The 22,994-nt window shown below is 37.9% G+C and overlaps 2 protein-coding genes across 3 annotated transcripts in view; one reads left to right on the top strand and one right to left on the bottom strand.

Moving 5' to 3' along the window:
- LOC146452827 (intraflagellar transport protein 172 homolog) overlaps positions 1-15,886 on the bottom strand; it is a 29,925-nt gene extending 14,039 nt beyond the window's left edge. For both annotated transcript variants that reach the window (XM_085097372.1, XM_085097373.1), the window contains exons 1-28: positions 15,726-15,886; positions 14,468-14,611; positions 13,821-13,933; positions 13,232-13,271; positions 12,835-12,903; positions 11,946-12,025; positions 11,420-11,507; positions 11,158-11,260; positions 10,943-11,051; positions 9,828-9,951; positions 9,339-9,434; positions 8,965-9,027; positions 7,561-7,659; positions 7,169-7,222; positions 6,869-6,972; positions 6,635-6,720; positions 5,986-6,050; positions 5,832-5,879; positions 4,899-5,066; positions 3,676-3,812; positions 3,058-3,250; positions 2,367-2,537; positions 1,916-1,996; positions 1,701-1,796; positions 1,469-1,540; positions 1,039-1,117; positions 611-731; positions 330-425 (exon numbers count right to left, since the gene is read on the bottom strand). In XM_085097372.1, coding sequence (XP_084953498.1) covers positions 330-425; positions 611-731; positions 1,039-1,117; positions 1,469-1,540; positions 1,701-1,796; positions 1,916-1,996; positions 2,367-2,537; positions 3,058-3,250; positions 3,676-3,812; positions 4,899-5,066; positions 5,832-5,879; positions 5,986-6,050; positions 6,635-6,720; positions 6,869-6,972; positions 7,169-7,222; positions 7,561-7,659; positions 8,965-9,027; positions 9,339-9,434; positions 9,828-9,951; positions 10,943-11,051; positions 11,158-11,260; positions 11,420-11,507; positions 11,946-12,025; positions 12,835-12,903; positions 13,232-13,271; positions 13,821-13,933; positions 14,468-14,611; positions 15,726-15,764 — 2,738 coding nt within the window. In that variant the 5' untranslated portion in view covers positions 15,765-15,886. The remainder of the gene's footprint in view (positions 1-329; positions 426-610; positions 732-1,038; positions 1,118-1,468; positions 1,541-1,700; positions 1,797-1,915; positions 1,997-2,366; positions 2,538-3,057; positions 3,251-3,675; positions 3,813-4,898; positions 5,067-5,831; positions 5,880-5,985; positions 6,051-6,634; positions 6,721-6,868; positions 6,973-7,168; positions 7,223-7,560; positions 7,660-8,964; positions 9,028-9,338; positions 9,435-9,827; positions 9,952-10,942; positions 11,052-11,157; positions 11,261-11,419; positions 11,508-11,945; positions 12,026-12,834; positions 12,904-13,231; positions 13,272-13,820; positions 13,934-14,467; positions 14,612-15,725) is intronic.
- Positions 15,887-15,923: 37 nt separating this feature from the next.
- On the top strand, positions 15,924-22,977 carry LOC146452826 (all-trans retinoic acid-induced differentiation factor-like). The gene is made up of 8 exons (XM_085097388.1): positions 15,924-16,203; positions 18,811-18,879; positions 19,183-19,266; positions 19,929-20,050; positions 20,164-20,205; positions 20,604-20,659; positions 20,792-20,880; positions 21,640-22,977. Exons 1-8 carry the CDS (start codon positions 15,977-15,979, stop codon positions 21,677-21,679), a joined length of 729 nt encoding a protein of 242 aa, XP_084953514.1. The 5' UTR covers positions 15,924-15,976; the 3' UTR covers positions 21,680-22,977.
- The last annotated feature ends 17 nt before the right edge of the window (positions 22,978-22,994 follow it).

Below are 22,994 nucleotides of genomic sequence, written 5' to 3'. Positions count from 1 at the left end.
TGTTAGGTTTTTCCTATCTGAGACGGACAAAGGTTCTATCTTACGCTGCTTATCAAGACGTCAACAGTAAGCTAAATGAAAAACTATTAAACTATGTTATTGGGATATTGAGAGAGAAACAGAACAACAGAATGGTAAAGAGTAGACCAGCGACTCTCAGACAGATAAATACATATATCACACATGAACCACTAGCAAGAGAAGAAACGGTCCAGGAAGAAACAGAATGGTCCCTAGAATTACTTCAGTAGTGCCATTCCAGAACTTGCTCTAAACTCCGGCTAGAAGAGCTTTCACTGTGTGATTCTGCGTGTTCTTATCTCACTCACCTTTCCGCCACATTATCATCCTGCAGCTCCACAATCTGTACTGCTTTGTTCCACTGGCGAGCTTGAATTGCTGCTTCAATAGCTTTGATGGAACACCTGAAATTTATAGAAATTGTCTTTTAGTATTTGTATTTCAGACATGGTTTATTCAGAAAAACTGACCTTTTTCCGGCTTTTTCTCCTATCAAAGTTGTTTTGGTTAGAAGGTCTGATTTTAAACGTGATGATTACTATGATTCGCTCAAGTTGTAATAGGAAAGCCTAGGTTGCATGTTACTAACCCTGCCTCAATGTAGTGATTGATGGCCGCATCCAGCTGCTTCTGAGACACCAAATAGTCGCCCCAGGCCTCCTCTAGTTTGACCACCTCTCGAGGGAATGCCACGCGAGAAAGTTCCACGGCTTAAATACGGCGACGAAAAGAAAAATGAAAAGTCAATTTAATTATTCTAAAAACATCGCTATGGAGGTTAACTTCTGCACTTTCAGAGTTTCCATTGATGTTGGTCACAACCAGCGCTCAATACGTTTTATGCGTCGCCAATTTAGAAACAGGTCCCCCATTCCTGAGTGACACAAGTCAAGTGAACGTCTAACAATTTGCACAATTAATTGAAAGATAGCACTAACTTCCTCAATAATTTTAACTTTTCTTTGCAAGCGATTTATTTAATAGTTATTATAAGAATTAAACAGAAATGTTCCATACCTCTCCTGTACGCGTTGCCTTTGCGATAAGATTCCATAGCTTTGTCGTTTTTACTAACTTTCTCGTAAAGTTCTCCAGCCTTAGTGAACAAAGTAGAAAACAAATATTACAGGATGATACAAAGCAACACCTTATAAAGTGAACACAGAAAAAAACCAAGAACACAGCATTGTAATCGCCAAAATAATTCATTTACTCCAGCTCCCAGATGGCTTTAGAGGTTACCTTATCACAAGGTCGTTGACTCGACAACCGATCAAATCTCATTTTTAAGCTCTCTTCGAAGAATCACAGCGAGGATCTGTTCTTAAATCTTTCATTCGTAGTTTACGTGTGATCATTTGGAATATTTACTATGACTTTACCATTTTCATCACCACTGCTTTCTCAGGTGCAAAGTTTTCTAACTAATCACCAGAAAGACACTTGCCTGTTCATACAACCCTCCTTTCAGAAGCGCCGCTGCAATCCTCTCAAGTAACTCAGAAGAATGGATCAACTCCTAACACGAAAAAAATATGTTTTTGCTTGAGTTGATAGTACATAGCTTTGGTGAGAAATATCAATGTCTTCATCTCTATCCTTAAATCCTCAGCCCCACAACACCCCCCCTCCCCCACTCCACCACTAATCCCCATTTAACAGCAATACAAAGCACCTACCTCCCTACTCATAGCGAGTCGTGCAGCCTTAGCAGGCAAACCAGCCTTCAGGTACAGATTGATAGCCTCACTGTAGTTGCCTTCTCTCTCTTTCACCTTGAAACATGCATAAAAATAATCAGCAAGGCCAGAAAAAGAAAATTATGCAGAGATGAAGAGAAAATGTAACAGCAGCTCCGTTGAGCCTGATAGTCGTAACTGTGGTGTGATCTCACCTCGCCAGCCTTCTCCTCTTGAGCCGTCTCTGATAGCCACTGATAATGAGCGGCTCGCAAATTCTCCAGCTCTGGATGACCCTAATATGACAAGAAATAAAATTGAAATAGAGCTTCGGAACTGTCCACCCAGTTAAATTGCCGCTGTGGAGGCAGACTCTTTTATTCCTTTTCTGCTTGATTTGGTTCACGTGTTGACGATTGAAAAATTGGCTGCGCTCGTTGTAGAGTAGTTTTCAGGAACTGGCAACCTTCTTTTGAACTAGAGAAACGTTGTGGACTGTTCATACAAATCGGTTACAAAATATCTTAAAATTTTACTTCAATGTACCTTGAAAACATTCTGTGACACGTTTAATTCTGCTCTAGTGCGCTGTAAAACACATGCCACCTTCCCCACCCTCCCCACCCCAGTTCAGTTAATTTCTATCTACCCACCCCACCCCTATACCTTGGCATCAGCCACAGCAATAGCCTCATCCCATTTGTGCAGTTCTTGATACATCTCAATGGCTTCATCCACATATCCCTGCTCCAGCAGAATACTCTCAGCAAGCTTAAAATTCTTATCGAGCACCGCAAGCTTAGCTCGTACGAGAACATGGTTTGTGCCATCCCCACTCTGTGAAATACAAGCAACTTATAAGTAATGCTTATCACCATAAACAAATGACACCCCGGGAAAGATGGTCATACTTAGAAGGCATCAATAGAATTTGGCCTATCAGCATCTCAATAACGAGAAGCAAACATGATGCCAAAATGTCGGCGACGAAGAGAACTTTGTCTACTGTTTATATTCTCAAAATCGCTTTTTACTTGAAAATGTTTGTCAAAGAAGTTCTAACCAATCACACATCGTGCAGCCATTTTTGTTTTGTTTTTTGGCCAGTCTCGCTAAATAACATTGACTGAAGAACATCTGACAATTTTTCAGTTTATCAAACAAATTCCCGACAATTAGCATCAAACTGGTTTTGATCAGCAATTGCGTGTTCGTAGAGTTTGTGGTGTGGAAACACTTTCGAAGTTTACAAATACAAGTTTGAAAATTAGAAATGTCGTGTGAAGATACCTTAAGGTTTTCATCCACATACACAAACGTTTAAAGTATCGAATCTTTTTCTTTGTTAAGAGCTCACCATTTCTTCAGCATTTTGTTCAGCGATCTTATTAATCTGCCGCAAAGACTTTGATTTGGACACATCACCCAAAGCAGCGAAGCATCTCTCAGCAATATGCAGCTGCCTCGCCTCCAGAGCGAGGCGACTGAGTGTCTTCCACATGGCTTCTGTTTCCAAGGACATCTCTAAGCTTTCAAGGAAAGCAACAGCCCTGGAAATAGGAACACCAAACAATAAGTGAGTATTAAAGGCAGTCCGTTCACGATCTCTCTCACTAAAACAAGTTAAAGAGGCGCTAGTCCAAGATGTTTCAGATTTTTGCATGCAAATTAATATAGTGTTTTGCATGTATCAAGACGTTACATCATTTTGCAAAGAATATCTCTGCGTTACAGACTAAGTTCCTACAAATTAAAATTGATGTGAACATAATTTTCGCCTTTACAGAACATAAATTGTATTTTTATCTTCTGAAATTCATCTCAAACAAACCTGAATTTTTTTACACGGTCCACAGCAGTCCCCAAGTATCTTGTTTGGGTTTTCTCGAGAGCCTACATTTCCAAACCAATTTTTGATGGGAAAAAGCAAGAAGTAGTCCTTATAGAATCCCATGATAGGATAATGACTAAATACCTTGGAAAATCACCATCATCAACAGCTGTACCAAACTCAATCAAGCCTTCATCCAGAGTGTATGAGATTGTAGTGACACCTTCATTCACCAGCACTTCTGTCTTGCCATCAGCTCTCTCAAGATCAATTATATCTCCCTGAAAAATACGTTTTTAAACAATCAACATAACATGACATTCACTAACGTTTCTCTTGGTTTAGATGCGGAAAATGGTTGGGTATCAAAACAGCCACAAGCGTCTTCTTGGCCTATCTATTACATGTCCCACAGTACATTACAAACAAGTAAATTTTTAGCTTAAGTTACCAAGATGTAACTACATTTACTCGGTTGCATGGTCTCCTCTCTAGACGTTGTTCTGTTTGTCGTACACCTGTTACCACCCTCGATCACGGGTAATGAATGTACACTGAGAAATTTAGTTAATTCCGTCCCGCAATGTAATGGACACGCACTTACCTTATATTACAATTGCTTCTTACTCGTCCGTCCCCCAGCAACAAGTCCAATGCAACAACATTCCCACATTCAGGGTATCCAAGTGATAAGCGATTTCTAATAGGCCATTTCCGAGTTGCTGTGAACCTCAATATGAAAGTGAGGCTAAGTGCAAACCTTTTCATATGAATATTAGTTTTGTTTGCACATGAATCAGGGGCACCCAACGACAGTTTTCTCTCAGATCCTTTGAAACGCTATTTCAGGCTATTTGGAGTGCCTTTAAAGCTCTGTAGGTTCATTTTAGGCCGCGCTATAATATTTTTATCCGTTCGGTCGTTCTAGGGGAACTTGAGTCTTTTCGAAAACCTTAGGTCTTATTTCCTTTCCGAAAATCTTAGCTGACCTTTTTTCGGTACCCGAAACGACATTTTTATCAATCCGAAAACACCACGCCTTAAATTTCCCATATCACGAAAGTTCGAGGTGAGAATTCTCTTTAGAAAATTGTAGGGGATTAAGGGCCTTCCGAACAGATACTTTACCGAAACGATCCGTTGGGTGCCCCTGATGAATGAAAACTATATTTTTACGATAAAAACTTTGCACTTAGCCTCGCTTTCATAGTGAGGTTCAAAACTCGGAAATGGTCTATTGGGTGCATATTGATGGACTCGTAAGGCACTTCAGCTGTGCTTGTGAACACATCTCCAAATTATGCAAGCCTATAGCTTTTTTCGTCATAACTCTGCTAAACTTCCTCCAACAGTTCCAAAGTACGTACCTTAATCGGAAACATGGTGACTCTCTCAGGTGAGTCGATGTTGTACCACACGCACAGGTTGCCTCTGTTTTGTGCCACCACCACATCACTGAGCGGCACCCACTGGACATATGTACAGTAATTCAGGATTGTGGTACGGACTTGCGTATCCACGTCCAGAAGATGAAGCTAAAACACAAACAACACCACAGAAGAATTAAGTTAACTGTATTGAGCAGCTCGTCATGTGAAATAGTCAAAAGACCCTTACGGCAGTTGAAACTGAATATCAAGAAAATTCACCTTGGATGATCATATCCTTAATTCTCATGACCTCAAGAGTTGAATAAATAAACAATAGCCTCCATTTGGCGCGAAAATATGCTCAGATATTTGTCCGCGGACATTATCTGTTCCGAGAAGCGAACAGTTTTCCGAGAGCGAAGCTCGAGGAAAGCTGTGAACTTTGAGGAGCAGATCTGATAATGTCCAAGGACAAACATCTCAGCATATTTTTAAAGCCAAATGGAGGCTATTGTGGTTATTATCCTTCAAATATTTTTCGCAACATGTAGCAACGAGCTTGAGTATTTGAACATTTCGTTTAAGAACAGTTTACCGTCAAAAACGTTTAGAACGTATGTTGTTTTCTGATACTGCTTCATCGACCAGCGGGTTTATCTCCCCTTCTGTCACAAAAGCAAACCGTTCCCCCATCTTGACATTGATTTTTTTAAAATTGTAAACAAGACGCGCCTTGAAGTTTTTGAAATTGAAGAATATCACCGGATATTCCCCAGTTTTAGCTGGGGTATATTCGGTCACGTGAGGCGTTTAGACCAATCGTGCGCTAGCGAAAATATTTGATGGATTATAAGCATTGATATTACAAGGGGAAATTTAATGCTGACCACTGTTAGGGTTTAAAGGGTCAGTAAAAGACAACAGACTTACCCTCAGTTTCTTGTCACGAAACAGAAGGGTCCTTCCAGTTTCATTGAGCTACAAAATAGTCCAAATTCATTTTAATCAGTAACGTATCATGACTTTTATCTAAATGTACCACATGTAAAAAGACAAGTAGACAAAGTAACAGAGTGATTCTCACCTCCAGCCAATCAATCCTTGAATCATGGTTCACTGTAGCAACGTTGAATCCAGTCACCATATCAACTGATAAAATGAGAAAGAAAATGATTCAAATTTCAAGCTACTGTGAAGTTCCCAAAGTAATTACCAATGGGAATTGCAACTCCATAGAGCAGTCCTAAGATTTGACAAGTGTTAGTTAATCCCCGAACGAAGCGACCATCAGAAAGAAACGATCCTCCAAACACAACGGTTTCAAACGTAATCCGACTCTCTACAAGAAGGTATGAGAAAGTAAGTATTGTAACCCACAAAAACAGAGTAAGACCAAGAGAAGACTGATCTCTGTGAATTTGATTTTAAAATATTGTTATGAGCTTGTTTCTTTACTGATCTCATATAAACCCTTTTTGGAAGAAATTGTATAGAGTTTTTCATTTACCACGATCTTATTAAGATAGATCGGCCCATACACTTTTGCACGTTTTTGCTACCATCCGAAAGGTACTCATAACACATACGTAGTAAAATGCTGCTAAATGCGAACTTACCAAAGTGTATTTTTGAACATTATCAGAACTTTACATGTACGTTTAACTTATTAGCTTTCTGTTGTCAGCAGGTTTGAGAATTCATTTTACTTCCACGTAATCTCGTGTGAATCTTACCTACAGTGATGGTCTTGAGGTCCACAAGGTAAGCCATCTTCTTGTTACTATCAACACCTCTTTGCTTCCTTTCGTTTAAACGGACACTTGAAGAGAAAAATAATAATTTACTTACTAAAATATTGGTCTGGCCTTCAAGAAAAAAAAAACACTGTATAAATGTACAGTATTAGGTTTAGCCAGTCTATTAACTGAGCTACATGTACAAAGTTTCATAATGTTACTTAGCCTTACCTGATTAAATGAGGGTTCATAAACTCAGTTCTCACAGTACCAAGAATCTCATTGTTTCCGTATTCAATCAGAGACAGCTCTCCCGCATTGAAAACCATACACACCTACACAATAATGAAACAAACATTGTAATCTATTTGAAGTTACTCCAGTACTTAAGGCGACAGGAAAAATTTGCAACACCATTGGAACTGACTCCAGGTTTCTAGTTCCTTAGATTAAAAGGTCTGTCTATCTTTATCTACCAATGACAAAACTCAGGGCTTGTAAGTTTTCTGTTGACACAAAATAGGTACATACATTTTCGTTTTCAAAGAAGAACTTTTCATTTCCACCTGTGCCTTGCCAAGGAACCTGAAAAAGAGGAACAAATAATTGGGCTAAAAATACGTGATACGAAACAAATGAATTTTCAGTTTAGATTTAAATTGGTTTAGGTTTTCATCAGTTCTAATTTCATAAAGAATGGAATTCCGCTGGCTAGCCATGGCAACGCTGAAGGCACGGTCCCCATACGAAATGGTGTTTGTACTTGGGACTTTTCGTAACATCTGATCAGAGGATTGTAAAGATTGAGTAGGGTTATATCTGTCAAGTAGCTAAGTAATGTTTAAATCTGGTGCGAGACAATTATTAAGCACCTTGTACGAAGCCTTGTATCTTGAATGATCGTATTTTTAAAACAAACATACCTCACTCAGCTTATTATGTGTGAGGTCACCAACCAGTAGAGTGTCTGTTGTGTAAGCCACAAGGTATCTGTCCTTACCCATGATACTGACTTTATCAATCTGCATCAGTAAATAAATCAAAATTACACCTTAAACGTACAGCATAATAGGACTTGTTAAATATTTTAGACAGTTTGAAGTATTGCTAGTAAAATATCATTCGATAGACTGGATGCCGTTAGCCATTGCGCGATCACAGAGACCAACCCTTTTCTGGGTTCAGATGGGCGATTATTTTAGCAGCTCTCTTAAGGTCTCATATGATTGGCCTGCAACTCTTCTCTAAAACAATAGAACAACCAACAAAACAATACCACCAACCCTAAAAAACAATACCAGCTGCTTCACTAGTGGTTTAGATAGACAACATAGTGGTTGCTGTTTCCAGCAAATAATAAAGGCCACGAGACTGGAGAGAGAAGGTCTCTTCTCATTTTTTTCTGCTCACAATATTTTCCCTCCCCATATATATTTGCTTGCATTGCAATTTTCTTCGTGCCAAGTAGAGACCAAGTAGTGATTGCTATAGCCACCATAAACCTATGTATGAGTCATTTCCTTTACAAGCAAGCGAGAATAGCCAATGATAGCTTAGGCTGGTGTCATTTACTCCTTGCACTTGCTTCGGAAGAAAAACACTGCTATGTCAAAATTCTATGTGATCCCTTTAACTGCTGAGTTCTTTTTACAGCAATTGACCAAACATAATAATCATGACAACCATGCGCATTGACAATGGAGCAGTCATGGATGTTAATGTTGCACTAATCACCCACTATGGCTGACAAAACACTAAAACACTACTGTTCACTACTGACAGGCACTATAGTGATGTCCTTACAAACCCAAGCTATTTATTACTTTATTTATTAAATTAAGCCATGTAACAAAATTAATACAACATCATTAATATTTTATTACTGGTAATTTAAATTTAGGGAAATCAGAGAAATGGAGGTAAGGAATCCTCTTAGAGGCCACAAAAGCTTATTAGATGAGGATCCCCATGTATCGAGCATTTGCTTTTGCTGGTCCATCCAAGTGGAATATTAGCTTCCTCTGGCAATTAGGACTGCCAAGAACTTAAATACTTTCAAGAAACACTTGAAGACATTTTTGTTTAAAAAAGCATATGACATCTGATTATTCCCTACTTTGTTTATTTTATTTCTTACTTTTTTGTTTGATTGATTATTCTTAATGTTATATTTTAATGATTTTGACTAAATTTTTCGTTTTATATTGTAAGCGCTTTTGAATATCATATAAAAAGCAATATATAAACTAATTATTATTATTATTAAACAGCTTTAGCTTAGCATGGCATACACATATTATTTGGATTTAGCCAATTAAAGTTATTACCTCATATCCATAATGAGATTTCAGAACAACACGAGTTCCAGATGACAAATTCTTCACAATGACCTGTGATAAAACCAAGGCATGCAGTTAATGTGTGTTTGATTGACCATACTACACAATATAGAATACAAATGGGTCTTGAATAATGTGTGTGAGCAACAGTTCAATATTATGTCTTTCAAATATTGACTTAAACAATAAATCTAGAGGCTGTTCCATTTATTGATACTCCAGAAAACAGTCAATCAAACATCACATTCATTTAGAGAATGAGTGATTATGGCATGTATTACAAGTCAGGAAAATTTAAGGTACAAAACAGTAGTCAATAGATATTTATGTGTGCATATGTGCATAATATTGAATTTACCAACCTGGCTGAGTCCAACATAAGTCATCTCAAACTTGTTTTTATAAACTGATCTTCTCAGGCAACAATCAAAGAGTTCCACACCACCACACAGGGTACCCTGTGATAAAATAATGATCGAACGCTCTTGAACAATAATTATTGTTGACGGCTACAATCTCTAGACAAGTTAACTTTAAACTGGAAATGAAACACTCTCAAGAAGCACTCCTTCCTCATATCAATTCACTTTAGGTGGCCCTTACAAACCAGACAATAATGTACTTTAAGTACTTGAGAAAATTACTTTAACTGTCAAAAAAAAAAGTGTCTGAAAAAGGACACCATTGGTGATGCTGCCTGACACTTAAACAACCCGAATGGAAGTTGTCATCAGAGTCAAAGTTGTTCACTATGTCACCAGTGTCTAAAATTCAACCATGTTTTTGGAGGATGAAAAGGGAACATTTGAAAATTGAAAAAAGCAGCCAGTGACAGGGATTAAAATACGTACAGCCACCAGTCTAGATCCGTCCTTCTTCCATGCCATAGCAGTGATGGTGTACAGATTAGGAATCTCTTTAAGCTTCGATTCATCCCAAGAACCTTTCCTTGGGCTCCAGTTAAACACTCGTAGCCTACAGACAAAAAAGGGAGATGGTATAAATCTCACTAACCTAAACCTTGTCTAAACTTCTCAATAACTTGAACAAAACACCCTTGTTTCAATTAAAATCTCTGATAACTGGACTTTCCTTATCAGCTTTGTATTTCACATTGGACTTCTAATGTAATTGGATGTGAAGGGAAAAGTGGCTTATCAAAACAATATTGTGACGATCCTTCACAAGTTAATTTCCATTTTAGCATTATCGGAAACCCCAGGGGCCCCACTCACATATTTTAATGATGGGGGGGGGGGGGGGGGGTCTGACATTTTGGTCAAAAGGGAATTTTTTTGGTCTATGAAAGACACCAGGATTTTTTTGGGTCGCGAAAACAACACAGGGATTTTTTTGGGTATTGTATTTTTCATCAACTCAAATCAACCGTAACATAAGCGCAATTTACTGCTTGTCTGGTATTACGGGATATTTCTGAGATTGTAATCTATTTGTTTAAGCTTTCCAGAAGATAAATAATAAAATTTGCTTGTGCAAAAACACTGAGGGATTTTTTTGGGTATGCTAAAAAAAGGAGGGATTTTTTTGGGTACACAAATTCTGAAGTTGGGATTATTTTGGGTATAAAATATGAACCTCTGTCGGACCCCCCCCCCCCCCCCGTCATTAAAATATGTGAGTGGGGCCCCTGGGTCGGAAACATTCTCTGTCATCATTTTCTGTAATCGGATAAGGAGGTTAGTTTCTAAAGAAACTGTGGTGCTATGTCGGTGGAGGAACAGAAACAAATATTTGGTTTTATCAATAGGGTTGGTAAAGGTAATTTGGCCACCATAAAGAGATTTTAGAGCTGACATTTTAAGTGTTAGAGTGAATCTCTGACGAACGGCTAACACTTGAAACGACAGCTCTCAAATCTCTTTACAGTGGCTAAATTACCTTATCAACTCTGCTGACAAAACCAAATATATAATTCAATCAGTTTGTTGATGAACATAAAGGTCACCTGTTATAACTGCCAACCACAACTGACTGTCCACTGGGGCTGCAGATTGCCACTGTGAACTCTTTCTCGTCATCATCCCTCGTGTAGTCAAAGTTCTGTAAGATCCTCCCTGGTAAGTGGAAGAAATTAATTTGTTGAGAGCATTGCAGACCAGTAAGAAATTAAAGTGGAAGTAGCAATACAAAAAAACTGTTTAAGTGTAATGATCATTTCACCTTCTTTTCCATAAGCTATTATCCTCTTGTCGCATCCTGCTGCTACGATAGAGGAGCCCCAGCAAAGGGCGTAAGGAGAGCAGGGATGTTTGCAAAGTTGACCCTGGAAGAAAATGTACAGAAATAGAAAACTGTGGTGAGCATTTTGAGCCAAGCATTTTGCTCACATGAAAAGGTTCTCAGGAGTTTAAAACTCAGCCAAAGGTTTCATTTTTAATTTTAAAGTTATTTGTTAGCTGGATTTTGAATTTAAGTAGCTTACCTGTGATAACCCTGTGCCTTCATCATCGAAAAAGTATCTGACAATGGCTCCATCTATATGACCAGAGAGAATTCCTTTCCCAGAAACACTGTCAGAGGAAAAAAAAAACAGAAATAAAAAATGTTGTTGTATCCATTGACTCCCAAGTTTCTTCCAAACACAGGAATTTAAAGTCACAGAAGCATTTTCAGAGCCAAACTCTTAAAAACTTCATTTGCTGCATGTAACGAACCCTCACTAACTTGAACCTCACACTAACTCGAACCAATTTTCCTTTCCTTTCAAGTCATTTTCTATATAATTTTACCCTGGATAACTCGAATTCCAGATAACTCGAACCTTTTTCAATTTCCCTTGAAGGTTCAAGTTATCGGGAGTCGACTGTAATACTCCCTTCTAATCTTGGCTCACTTACCATCTAGCTATCCAATTACTGACTAAGTATGTGTATATCTTAAAGTAACCTGCTCACTATCAAACTGACTGCCTGATGAACACAAATATTTCACAGTTGCAGAAGACTTACTTTGCAGCCAGAGACACAACATAGTTGTCAGTTCCATAGAGGGTTGTTGATTTGTTGGTTTTCAGGTTTGCAATACGAACCTGTAACACACAAGGATTATACATTGATTAAGAATAATAAACCCAATGCATAAGGCTTCATCCTAGTGTAAATTTTAAAAACTAACAACTACGAAAACACCACGCAGGACCATTAAAAAGCCTGGCTGACATTTTTGGACTGGACAATTTAAGTGTTTATTTTCTGATGAAATTTCACGTAGTGATAAAGAAGCTGTCTTTCACCAGATGAAATTTATTACTAGCCACCTCTTTCAGCTACAGTCCTGAGTGATTAATTTTAAGGATGATGCCAAATGATATATATGGAAGGGGTTTCCAGGGATATGAACTTTGAGTCCATAATGTATTCAGTTCTAAACTTACTCTACAAAACACTAAGGCCTGGTTCACACTAGAAAAAGGAAGCCATGGGAGCAGAATTGGAACCAGAGTTGGAATCAGAAGCATCTTCTGACCTAGTGAGAATTAATACAACAGAAGCAGAAATGGAAGCATTGCTTTTGTTCAAATGGCAGAAGGCCACCATGTTTTTGGTTCTGAATCTTGGATAAAGGGGTTGGGAATGAGCCATGTGATTGGTTGATTCTTCTGCTTGCACTTCTCATTCTCAGATCAACCAGTTCACACTTGATCACAAGCGACGGAATCAGAAGTGGAATCGGAAGAAAAAGGAAACATTCTGATTCTGTTGAGTTTATGATTGCGATTCCGTCTCTGTTTTTTTTTTGTTCACACTGGAATGGAAGGTTCCTTATACTTCCGATTTCATCGCCAGACTGTGCATCAACCCTAACGGCAAACAGAACATTTTGCTTAGCCATGCCTACCTTTCCATCTGCCAAGCCAAAGATAATGTTTGGTTGTTCTGGTGGCCATATCAAACAGGTTACAGCACTCTGCAAGGCAAATGCAATAGTCAGTTAGTCCTACTAATAATTATTTCTTGGGGTCTTTGTGTACCTGATATTCTGTCTCTTGGTGGCAACTGGGGTACAAAAATAACAACTAAAAAATTTTGACACTGATAGTGGTAGATCTAGGAGGCCACTGTTCTGGATCCCGCAACCCCATCCCAGGGCATTAGCTGTTTATAACATGTCAGGAGCATTTATTGCTGTATAATATATATAAAAACTACAGCAAACTTTCATGCATGCATGTAACACATAAACATACCCTGAGTCTCTGTTAGCATCACAATAAAATTCTGTAAACATCACAAACCTGCTGTACAAACTTGTTGCAGATAACTTTCTTTTCACCCCTGAAAAAAAACAGATGATTTATTAACCATGCGAGCGAAGTCCCCTTCAATCCTCTTCCACTTTTTAATACCAGTAATGACAATAATCATCATCATCGTCATCTTCTTCTTTTTTAGTTTAGGTAGTAATATCGAAGGTTAAGCAGAAAAACTGACGCGGAGAGATTTCGACATTTCGATGACATCCTGTCATCATTATCAAGAAAATGAAGAAAATTTACATAAGTAAGTAGACAAAACTAAACTGAAAACAATAGTCTATTGTTCTAAGCTGGCCAGTGAATCATCAAGTGACCTCAGTTTAGTTTTGTCTACTTACTTATGTAAATTTTCTTCATTTTCTTGGTAATGATGACAGGATGTCATCGAAACGTCGAAATCTCTCCGCGTTAGTTTTTCTGCTTAATTTAATAACAAAAGTCAATCTTATACGTAAATATCAAAGGTAACTCTGCTAGCTCAGGGTACTAATGTAGCCAAATATACAGTACATCATGAACTAGTTAAATAATGAACAAGTGCTATATGTGGTTAATTATAAAATCCTACCATTCCTCTCCAATTTTGTAGACAAATATAATGTTGTCTGTTTGTCCCACAGCTATTTTGGTGGAATCTGGAGAGAATGCAAGTCCTTTGACAATGTAGCTCTTCTTTCCAGCCTGATGAGAAAATAAATTACAAATGATTAGAACATGATTCACAGAGGAGTGTGCATTAAATAGAGATATAATGTTTACCAAAATTTGAAATATTTTAAGAAAAACGACAACCATTTTGATTTTAAAAAACATGTTTCTGAAACAGCTCTCCTATCGTCTTCAGTTTAAAAACGTCTTCCAGCACTTGTTACAGATACTCTCAACTCATGTAAAAAAAAGTGCAACCAAACGTTCATGGAGCAGCCATTTATAGATATAGTCCGCAGTGGTCATTGGATTTAGAAGAGGAAATGAGGTGGGGTTTTATTCCTGGGCAATAATCCCAGAATGATCAACACTTTAAAAAAAACTGATTGAAACAATTTTCACCCCTATCCCCTTTAACTGTTCATCCATTAATAATAATAATAATAATAATAATAATAATAATAATAATAATAATAATAATAATAATATCTACTTCACTCGAAAGTGCTTTACAGAAGGGTCCTTCCTTCTAAGTTACATTCTAATGCAATAATTTAGGAAAATTACCTGTGCATTTGCTGGTTTTGTGGAAAACTTATCTCTTCTCTCTCCCAGCTCGTCATACAGAATAACCACTCTGTCCATGGTTACTACCGCCATTTTGGTATTGTTTGGTGACCAAGCCATTGCAGTGACCTTGCAGGCTCCATCCTTAAATATTTACGAAAACAAACAAATAAATATTTTATTAATTACTAGAAATACGTGACTCGCAAAACCTCGCAAAGCTAGGGCTGGGTGGAAAGCCCTCTTTACTCATGTTGTAGCATCAAATGAGGAGATTAAAAGGCAACTAAGCAACTATTTTGATGAGCATGGCCTTTTCGTAGTTCCACAGGCTAGTTTGCGGTTGAAATCTATTTATAACACATGCTCTGATTGGCTAAGAGTGACATCCGAGCAGGGCGTTACGCACCCGTAATGCCCACAGACTGATTACCAACCATGCAAATTAGGGTTAGGCTTGAATTGAAATGCTTTTTTTTTTCTTAAAAAGAAAGCCATATAACAAACAACTTAATAACCTCAACCGTTCAGTTGTTACAGGAAAATCTCAAACCTTGGCCTAGCCGTATTGACCTCACTATCGCCTGGCAAGGCCTCAGTTTAAGATTTTCCCGATATTAAATTTAGCTTTAACTGTTGTTACCAACTATAACTCTGGCAAATTCTTTCTTTAATAAATCATGAACAGTCACCAATGATAATTTCTTACTGATTACAGTGGTTTAAACAGCAGCTCTTGAAAATTTTTATGGTAGACAAATACTCACCACCAAAATACTAAATATATTCGTTTCCACTCCCCCACAAATGCAGTACCATAGTTTATTTAAAATCTTACCCCCTGATCTATTTATTACATGACTGAACTTTCTATCACAACACCAGAACTGCTGCAAGGCAGGGTGTTGGTGTTTGAATCAATGTAGAAAAGCAAATACCCAACTGGCCCTGTGCTGAAAATTATTAGACTTGCAAGTATGAAGTATTGACTACTGCAGGTCAGGTTTTGTATACTTCAGTTTCATAGGAGAATGCATTAATTTTTATTATCAAAGGAAGAAATTTGTGTTTGTGTTAAATAAATAGCTTAAGATTGAACCACTACTAGTTATAATGTGATTACACCATCTGAATAGTTGACCGCATCACAAAATATCAAGGATAGGCTACAACCCCTATCGATCCATGACTAAAGTTAATATTAATAATTGCAGTTCTAGAATGAAATTAAGAAAAAGAATGACACTTGAACAATTACCTGTGGGCTGAGGAGAGTTTTCATGTACCGAAGTTGCATTTTGGCGTTTTACAATCTCCAAGTTTGCACGGAAATCGCGTTTGCAATAAATATATTTTTTATGATCATGACAGTGCAGTCGCCATGTTTTAGCGCTTGAGGTATCCTAGTTACTGGCTCAGCTTACCTATTCAGCGGGTTCCCTCATGAGAGGTCAATCACATGACCTTCAGGAGGTCTTCTTGAAAATTGAAATTCACTAGTTTGTAAATATGAATCTAAATTTTTACCGATTTTGCTTAGGATTTTTACCATTTTATATTTTATTAATTGTAAATACAAGCTCTGGTAACTTGCAAAGCCGATCGACGCAAGATCCAGGTGAACTCAAAGTTTGTAGAAGGTCTTGTCACGGTAGCAATACCACCACTTCTTGTGATAAACGCGTGAACGAAACTAGTAGCGGCCGATGTTGTGTGAATGATGGTCTTGTAGTTGGGTAAGTAAACGTTATAGACATTCTTAGCTATCTAATTTTCCTTAGAATGATCATCATGTAACCTGGAGTTAATAATCATTCTGCTACTGAGTATGTATAAAGAGCTTTCACGGCGGCCATGTTGGAGGTACAGAACAATGCATCAAAGAAAATATTCCCATAAAAACAAACGTTTATTTCCCAAAGAAAAATAATTTTTTGTTTTATACCACCGGTATGGTCTCCCTGAAAACGCTCCATTGTCTTTCTGGTGCTACAGTTGTAGTCCAGTTGGATCAGCTTGAATAGGCCTTATCACGGTTTTCGACGCCATTTTGACGAGTAGGCAAACAGGCTCGAAATAACAGTGTTTGTACGGAAATCCGATGTCAAATAATTTTCATAAAACATCTTTTCTGAAAAATTCATGAATTGGAAACTTTTGGCACTAGGAAAAGGATTTTAAGAAAAAATTTGGAGGGATGTAGCTGTGCCAGAAAGCGTCCAGTCGTGTTTTGAACTTTCCATACATTTCCCTGTATTTTTTTCCCACGAGCTATTCTTAGAGCAGTTCACGGCTGGTTCGCTAACAGACAAATGTATGGAAAGTTCAAAACACGACTGGACACTTTCTGGTTCAGCTATATCCCTCCAATTTTTTCTTAAAATCCTTTTCCTATTGCCAAAAGTTTCCAATTCATGAATTTTTCAGAAGCGATGTTTTATGAAAGTTATTTGACATTGGATTTCCATACAAACACTGTTATTTCGAGCCTGTTTGCCTACTCGTCAAAATGGCGTCGAAAACCGTGATAAGGCCTATTGTTTTAAATAAATCTTCCTTTGATTTCGGCAGGCTGGATGGGTATTTAAGGACGGTACCTCCTTTTGCCACTGTGCATGCGTTCTGCGCATCTCAAGATGGTCCAAGAAACTAAGGTGTCTTTGCGACAGTTCCTGCTTAAACAAAGATATTTTTGTGTACTTTGTAACTACGCAGGAAAAGCAGATCCTGGCAAAGATTATATGGCTACCATACTTAGGTTGGGGGTGGGGGGGGGGGGGGTGGTATGTTTAAAGTTCAGGGTTGTAGCTAAGAAATTTGTCTGCCGGTTAGCTGAAAAATTGAGCCGGCTAAAGAACGCGCGAAGTGCCTTCTGCCGTCGGCATAGCCGACGGAGGGGTAGGTATGGGAGGGGGTCGCCCCCTCCCATTAGGGGGGTCTGGGGGGGCCTCCCCAGGAAATGTTGAAAATTTTAATTCAATTTGGTGCACTCTGGTGAAATCTAGGGGCTCTTTTATGCGAAAAGAAACAACCATTAAAGAGAAGGTCAGCTGTGGTGCCGCAGTTTGAAACGTGTGGTACAGAGATTCACCCTGAATTTATTCAAAATTTTCTCCCTCGCTTTGACGTTTCCATATTTCCTTCGTGTGGTTTTCGTTGTTTGGCGTTCCTTGAACGCTCTACCAGGTCTGTACACTGTGGCTTCTGAACAGACAGTGCTTTGTTTTACTTCTGTTCGTCAATCTATGCTGTTGTCTTAATTCTCTTTTTGGTGAGCTCACTAGAAGAATAGTTCTTTATTTAAACACGGTAAAATCCATCAGGAGTAGAAAAATTAGAAATGTCCGAACTCTCCTAAACAAAATTCAAAACCTAACTACAACTAATCTAATCTAACTAAAACCCGTTTTTCATGAATGCCATGTATACTCTTAACATTAAAAATGAAAATACGTGCGTAAGATTTTCAACATTTACTTAACATTAAAGTAATGAGAAGGAAAGCTACATCGCTTTCCATTCGTTCCGAAAAGGTAAGTGCTGTTAAGTTTCCACTAGAATATCAGAAAATCGATTCTTATAAATGCTTAGAACTGCAAACAAAAGAGCTGTCCACTCGGTCGTTCAGCTGTTCATCCAGTTTCGCGGGTTCGTTCACTCGGTTTCTCGTTCGTTCGTTTTCGCCCCTCGAGCACTCGGCAGACCGTTTACGTTTCTGGTTTGTTCAGTTGTTCCTCCGTTTGCCCAGTTCTTCTTGCTATTCATGAGCATAAACATGTATTAAAACATTACGAAGAAGTTCCTTCGTGTTTTTTTTTCTCTTTCTCTGTCATGCTACAGAGAAAGACTTCTTCTTTCTCCAATCTGACACAAATACCTGGTAACAAACTCGTTCCCAATCTTTCGCAACGCCTTGAATGCGGGGGCTACCAAGCTTCGTGTTGACAAGATGGCGGACGCAGAAAACGGAAAGAGGGCACGGTAAACAAGTTCTCAAAACAAGACTTTATTTCAATTACTTTATGGCATCGATACTCAAGGTAGTCAGGAGTTTATTCAACCTTTTCACTTAAAATATATTATTCTAAATCGAACAATTGCTTGTGGGTAACTAAAGAACTGTTCATTGCCCTTTTAACCGAGTGCTTGCCACCCAAAATTCAGCCGGCGATGACCTCTTTCCCAGCCGGCGAATTTCGCCGGCAGCCGGCGCTTAGCGACAACCCTGTTAAAGGACCAATATTTTCATAGGCCAATTTTAGTGGTGAATGTTAATGCTTTCTTGTGTTGTTTGGACAACATTTTTTGTGTCTTTGCTGATAAATATGATCTCTTTGTCTCAGGCTGGATCTCAGTAACTGCTCATTAACAACTATGCCTAGCCTGGAGTCTGTGAAAAGCCTTAAATGGCTGTAAGTATACATACAGTTGCTATGATATTGGTCAGCAGTACAACATTAACATTAATCACATGTATTTTTTTTGTTATCAAGAACACCAAGTTTCTTTGTTTATTTGTTTATCCTGGTAGACAGGAACTGTTTATGTTGCATAACATGGTAGGCACCAAAAAAAATCCCAAAACGATCATTCTCCACGTTAAAACAAGTCTGCATGCAAAAACTTAGTTTGATTTTGTAAAAACGAAATCTACCAAACCCTTCAATTGAAGGAATGGTCTGAGTGTGATCATCATGTTGTGTAACTTGTTGCAGATACCTACAGAGTAATCCTCACCTAAAATGTGATGATGGCACATTTCGTAACAGTTTTAAAGGACTGAAGAACCTTTCAGAGGTGTAAGTATTGAGTTATTCTTTCTTCAAATACAATAAGGTTTCTTAGGATCATCATCTCTCAATATGTATCAAAGAAATTCAAACTTTGCAACATTTATAAACCAAGCTTGCAGCCACAAGTCTCGTACTTAGGTCAGAACAGCCATGTAGCGTTTGGAAAGTTGTCAGTTGTTACCTTCATGGTCCCCTGCTCAAACTGCAGGCAAGTTATCCAACAATGAACATGTATAATGTAAACAGTAAAATTTATTATCAACAGTGAGGGCTTGGTTGTTGAGTACGGTAAAACTTCAATTCCCTCTCCCTGATATTTTTGTACAGCTTATCAACATATAGGGTTTGATGTTGCATCCCAGAGGAGGGGGGGCGGGGGATAAAGCACAACTGGGTGAGTGTAAAGGCTTTTTTTGGGGGGGGAGGGGTTGGAATAAGTAAGTGATCTGAGGACTTTTTTTGGTTTGGAAAATTTGTGATGACTTTTGGCGGGTCAATGATTTTGGAAAGGACTTTTTGGGGGGTTGATCTTCTTTCTGTAATCAAAATAGGGGCTTTGGGTTTTAACAATTTAACAATTTGGCCTTCCCCTAACCCCCCCCCCCCCCCCTCCCAGCTGTTGCGTGTGTTGTACTAAAATAATGATGGCCATTAACATTCTGATCTAGGGTTTTGCCAGGACGATGTAATTGCACAGGAGGAAATGATCTCTGGAATAGCTCCTCTGTTAATAATGAGTCTCAAAGGAAGTGTGAAGGACAAAGGGCAGATGCCTGCAAAATCCTTAATGGTAAATATTGACATTAAACTTGGTTTCAACTTAAATTAATTTTATTATATTTGATACTGTCATCCCGATGAAATATGATCGTTAAACTTTCTTTGTTGTTTTTGTTGTTTCAGTAACTTGTCCAAGTAACGCTGATTGTTTCCCAAATGGACCAGGTATTTTATCAAAATGTGTCATTTTCACAGATATTCCTTCAAATTGTTGGCTTCCATTTGCATTTTAACCTGTGTGGCCCTCCTGTTCTGACAGTATACACTTTTAGCTTGACACCCCGGTTGTTCAAAGAGCAGATAACTCTATCCAGTGGATAAAATGTACTCCAACAAATAAGTTTTGTCCAATGGATAGCAACTTATTCCCTGGATAAAGTTATCCACTCTTTGAGCAACTGGGGCTTGAATGAAAGGAAACATATAATTTCTGCTTGTGTGCATCTTGGGTATCAAAGGCTTTTGGGGGGCTAAGAGACTTTGACTGGAACTGCAAACCACCCAAGAAAGGCCTGTGGCATCCAGGGTAGGTTCTGCGTGATTAAGTTTCTGTGTTTGTGTAGGATTCTCAGAGTGTTTATGTGAGTCAGGCTGGTTTGGATACAAATGCTTAGTGAAGGTAAGAAGTCCTGCTGCCTTTAATTTAATCCTTTGTCATTGTCTTCTTGTCTCTTTCACCAGTCTTACTGATTTGTTAAACTCTATGTGTAATTGAAAACCAAAGGAGGACTTTTTTCATTTAATATTTCAGCATGGATTTCCTTGGACAATAATATTTGCTTCCATTGGTGGGATAACTTTGTTTCTGATAGTCATTTTCTTGTTGCATCAGAGAAAAAGGTAATCATTTGTTATGATGCTGGACTCAGCGGTTGTTCAAAGAGCATTTCATCCACAGGTCTACAGTGGAACCTCAATTTAACGAACTTCTATGGAACAAAGACCTCGGTATAACAAGGACATTCTCCAGTCCTTTGCATTTTGTTAAATCAAGGTTACACTGTACTAGCTAGCTTTCCCTTAGCTAGCTAGCATGATAGGTGCAAATTGCACAGTGAGGAATTCAAGAAATCGAGTGAATAACATAGGGATGACAATGGTTGATGTGTTCTTCAATAAACACATGTTGAACTTCACCCCTCCTCAGCTCACCACCTGTTTGCACTTAAATCACAGGCTTCTACGGCCTAATTGTCCAACGTGAGTGTGATCAAGACAGGATTCACATTATGTTTCAAAGAAGTGTAATTTGTTTTATTGTGTTCCTCAGAAATGTAACTTGCCTGATTCTTAAGCCGTGTGTAACACATATTTATGGGTTTTAATTTTGTTTTAAATTTAACAAATCGATGTCAGTTTCCAATGGTCTATGCTTGTATAGACCATAGAAAACTGCCATTGATTTGTTTTTTGCAATAACATGGAAAAAGTACAAGCGGAATTAGCTTTATTTTCTGTTAAGAAATAAAGCACACGCATTATATCTGACGTCAGCACAGACAATAGCTACGACCCAATCAGTGTGTGGGAATGTTGATAGTTATTGTAAAATGTCTGTAAGACATATTTGATGTTTTTGATGTTTTGTTTGTTTTGCAGTCGGAAGGAGAATGCTGCTCGTTACACACCATGGCATTGACCTGAAATAGAAATCATAAAGTTATATGAGATTGTTCAAGTGCCAGCAATGTACCCTTCAATAGTTTTTGTTTTTAGAGAATATGTGCAGTTCTTTTGAATCATTTTACAGTATATGTAACATATTTTGAAATTAATATTTTATCATTGTTATCATCTGCAGCAGCAGCATTATTGATTGTTATAAGTGCCACAGTACAAATGAAGTCTTAATATGTTTAATATATTATCAGAGTTATTCCCAACCATTCTCATCATCTTTGTGCAGACATCTCCTGATTTACCTTCTCCTTTTGCAACACTGAAACGAAAAAGGAGATGTTATCACATAGTTTATTGATTGCTTGTGGGCTTTAGAAACGTCTTTGTCCATTTTGGGAGAGGCTATGCACACATTAACCGGTTGGAAGTGCTTAAACAGTTTTCAGAATCCGAAATTAGCCGAAGAACTTGACTGTAATCTTTTTAGTTTTCAACATCATTTGTGGATAGCGATAACCCTTAGAAGTGTTGGGTTAAGTAAATCAAATAACATTATTTTTTTATTATTACAACAAAACCAATTTACAGAATAATACGACAAAAATGTTACAGTTTAGGTAGTGGGAAGAACCTTCTTACTCTGTCTGTCTCTTGTGAGATTGTGTTTGCATACAAACACAGAAAATTATGTCTTCTTGCTGCCGTTCACCTGTTTCAACTTATGTTTAATTATTGCATGCTAGTTTTCAAGGATACCTCCAGCTATCTTAACTTTGCACTAATGGAAGCCTTGGCGTAACATTTTTAAAGCTTTGTTTAAATTAGATTTTTTATTTATTTTAGTGTGATTTAATTTGTGGAAGATGGTTAGAAGTAAGCTATTTTCTGCTTTTGTGGTAGATTTTTTTAAGTTATTGCCATCGGTACTATCATCAGTATTTTTACGAAATGAAAAGTAGGAACTTTGAGCAACATACGTATAGATTTTCTGTGGTTTTATCACGCATAAGCGAATCGTAATTTTTTCCTTATTATAGTTTTCGTATTTTCAAGTCTTCGTAGTTTTTATTCGAGGCCGCAGAATTAGTTGCTGTTTGTAGACCAGGTAGCTGCTCTTGGTATTGAATTTATAACGTAGCTTTATGGGTTGCTTAAATATAAATGTTATCTCCTAATCGTAGTCCTGTCCTTGTTTCAGTTGCCAGTAACAAATTATATGTACCCCTTTTTGTAGCAACACATTCTTGTTTCTAGCAAAATAATATATTGTATATTAAGAATAAAAAATAAATGCCTTGGGCATCTTTTACTACAAAAGAGCGTCAAATATTTTA

Source organism: Pavona decussata, unplaced genomic scaffold (genome assembly GCF_977016875.1).
Source record: "Pavona decussata unplaced genomic scaffold, jaPavDecu1.1 SCAFFOLD_366, whole genome shotgun sequence".
In the NCBI taxonomy this organism is placed as follows: Eukaryota; Metazoa; Cnidaria; class Anthozoa; order Scleractinia; family Agariciidae; genus Pavona; species Pavona decussata.
This window is presented reverse-complemented; position numbering and strand designations above follow the sequence as displayed.

Bases quoted from the DNA above. Each gene is read 5' to 3' on its own strand.
- LOC146452826 (XM_085097388.1), top strand. From the start codon at position 15,977: ATGAATCTAAATTTTTACCGATTTTGCTTAGGATTTTTACCATTTTAT. The intron at 16,204-18,810 runs GTAAGTAAACGT...TCTTTGTCTCAG, and splicing joins AATGATGGTCTTGTAGTTGG to GCTGGATCTCAGTAACTGCT. The intron at 20,881-21,639 runs GTAATCATTTGT...TTTGTTTTGCAG, and splicing joins TTGTTGCATCAGAGAAAAAG to TCGGAAGGAGAATGCTGCTC.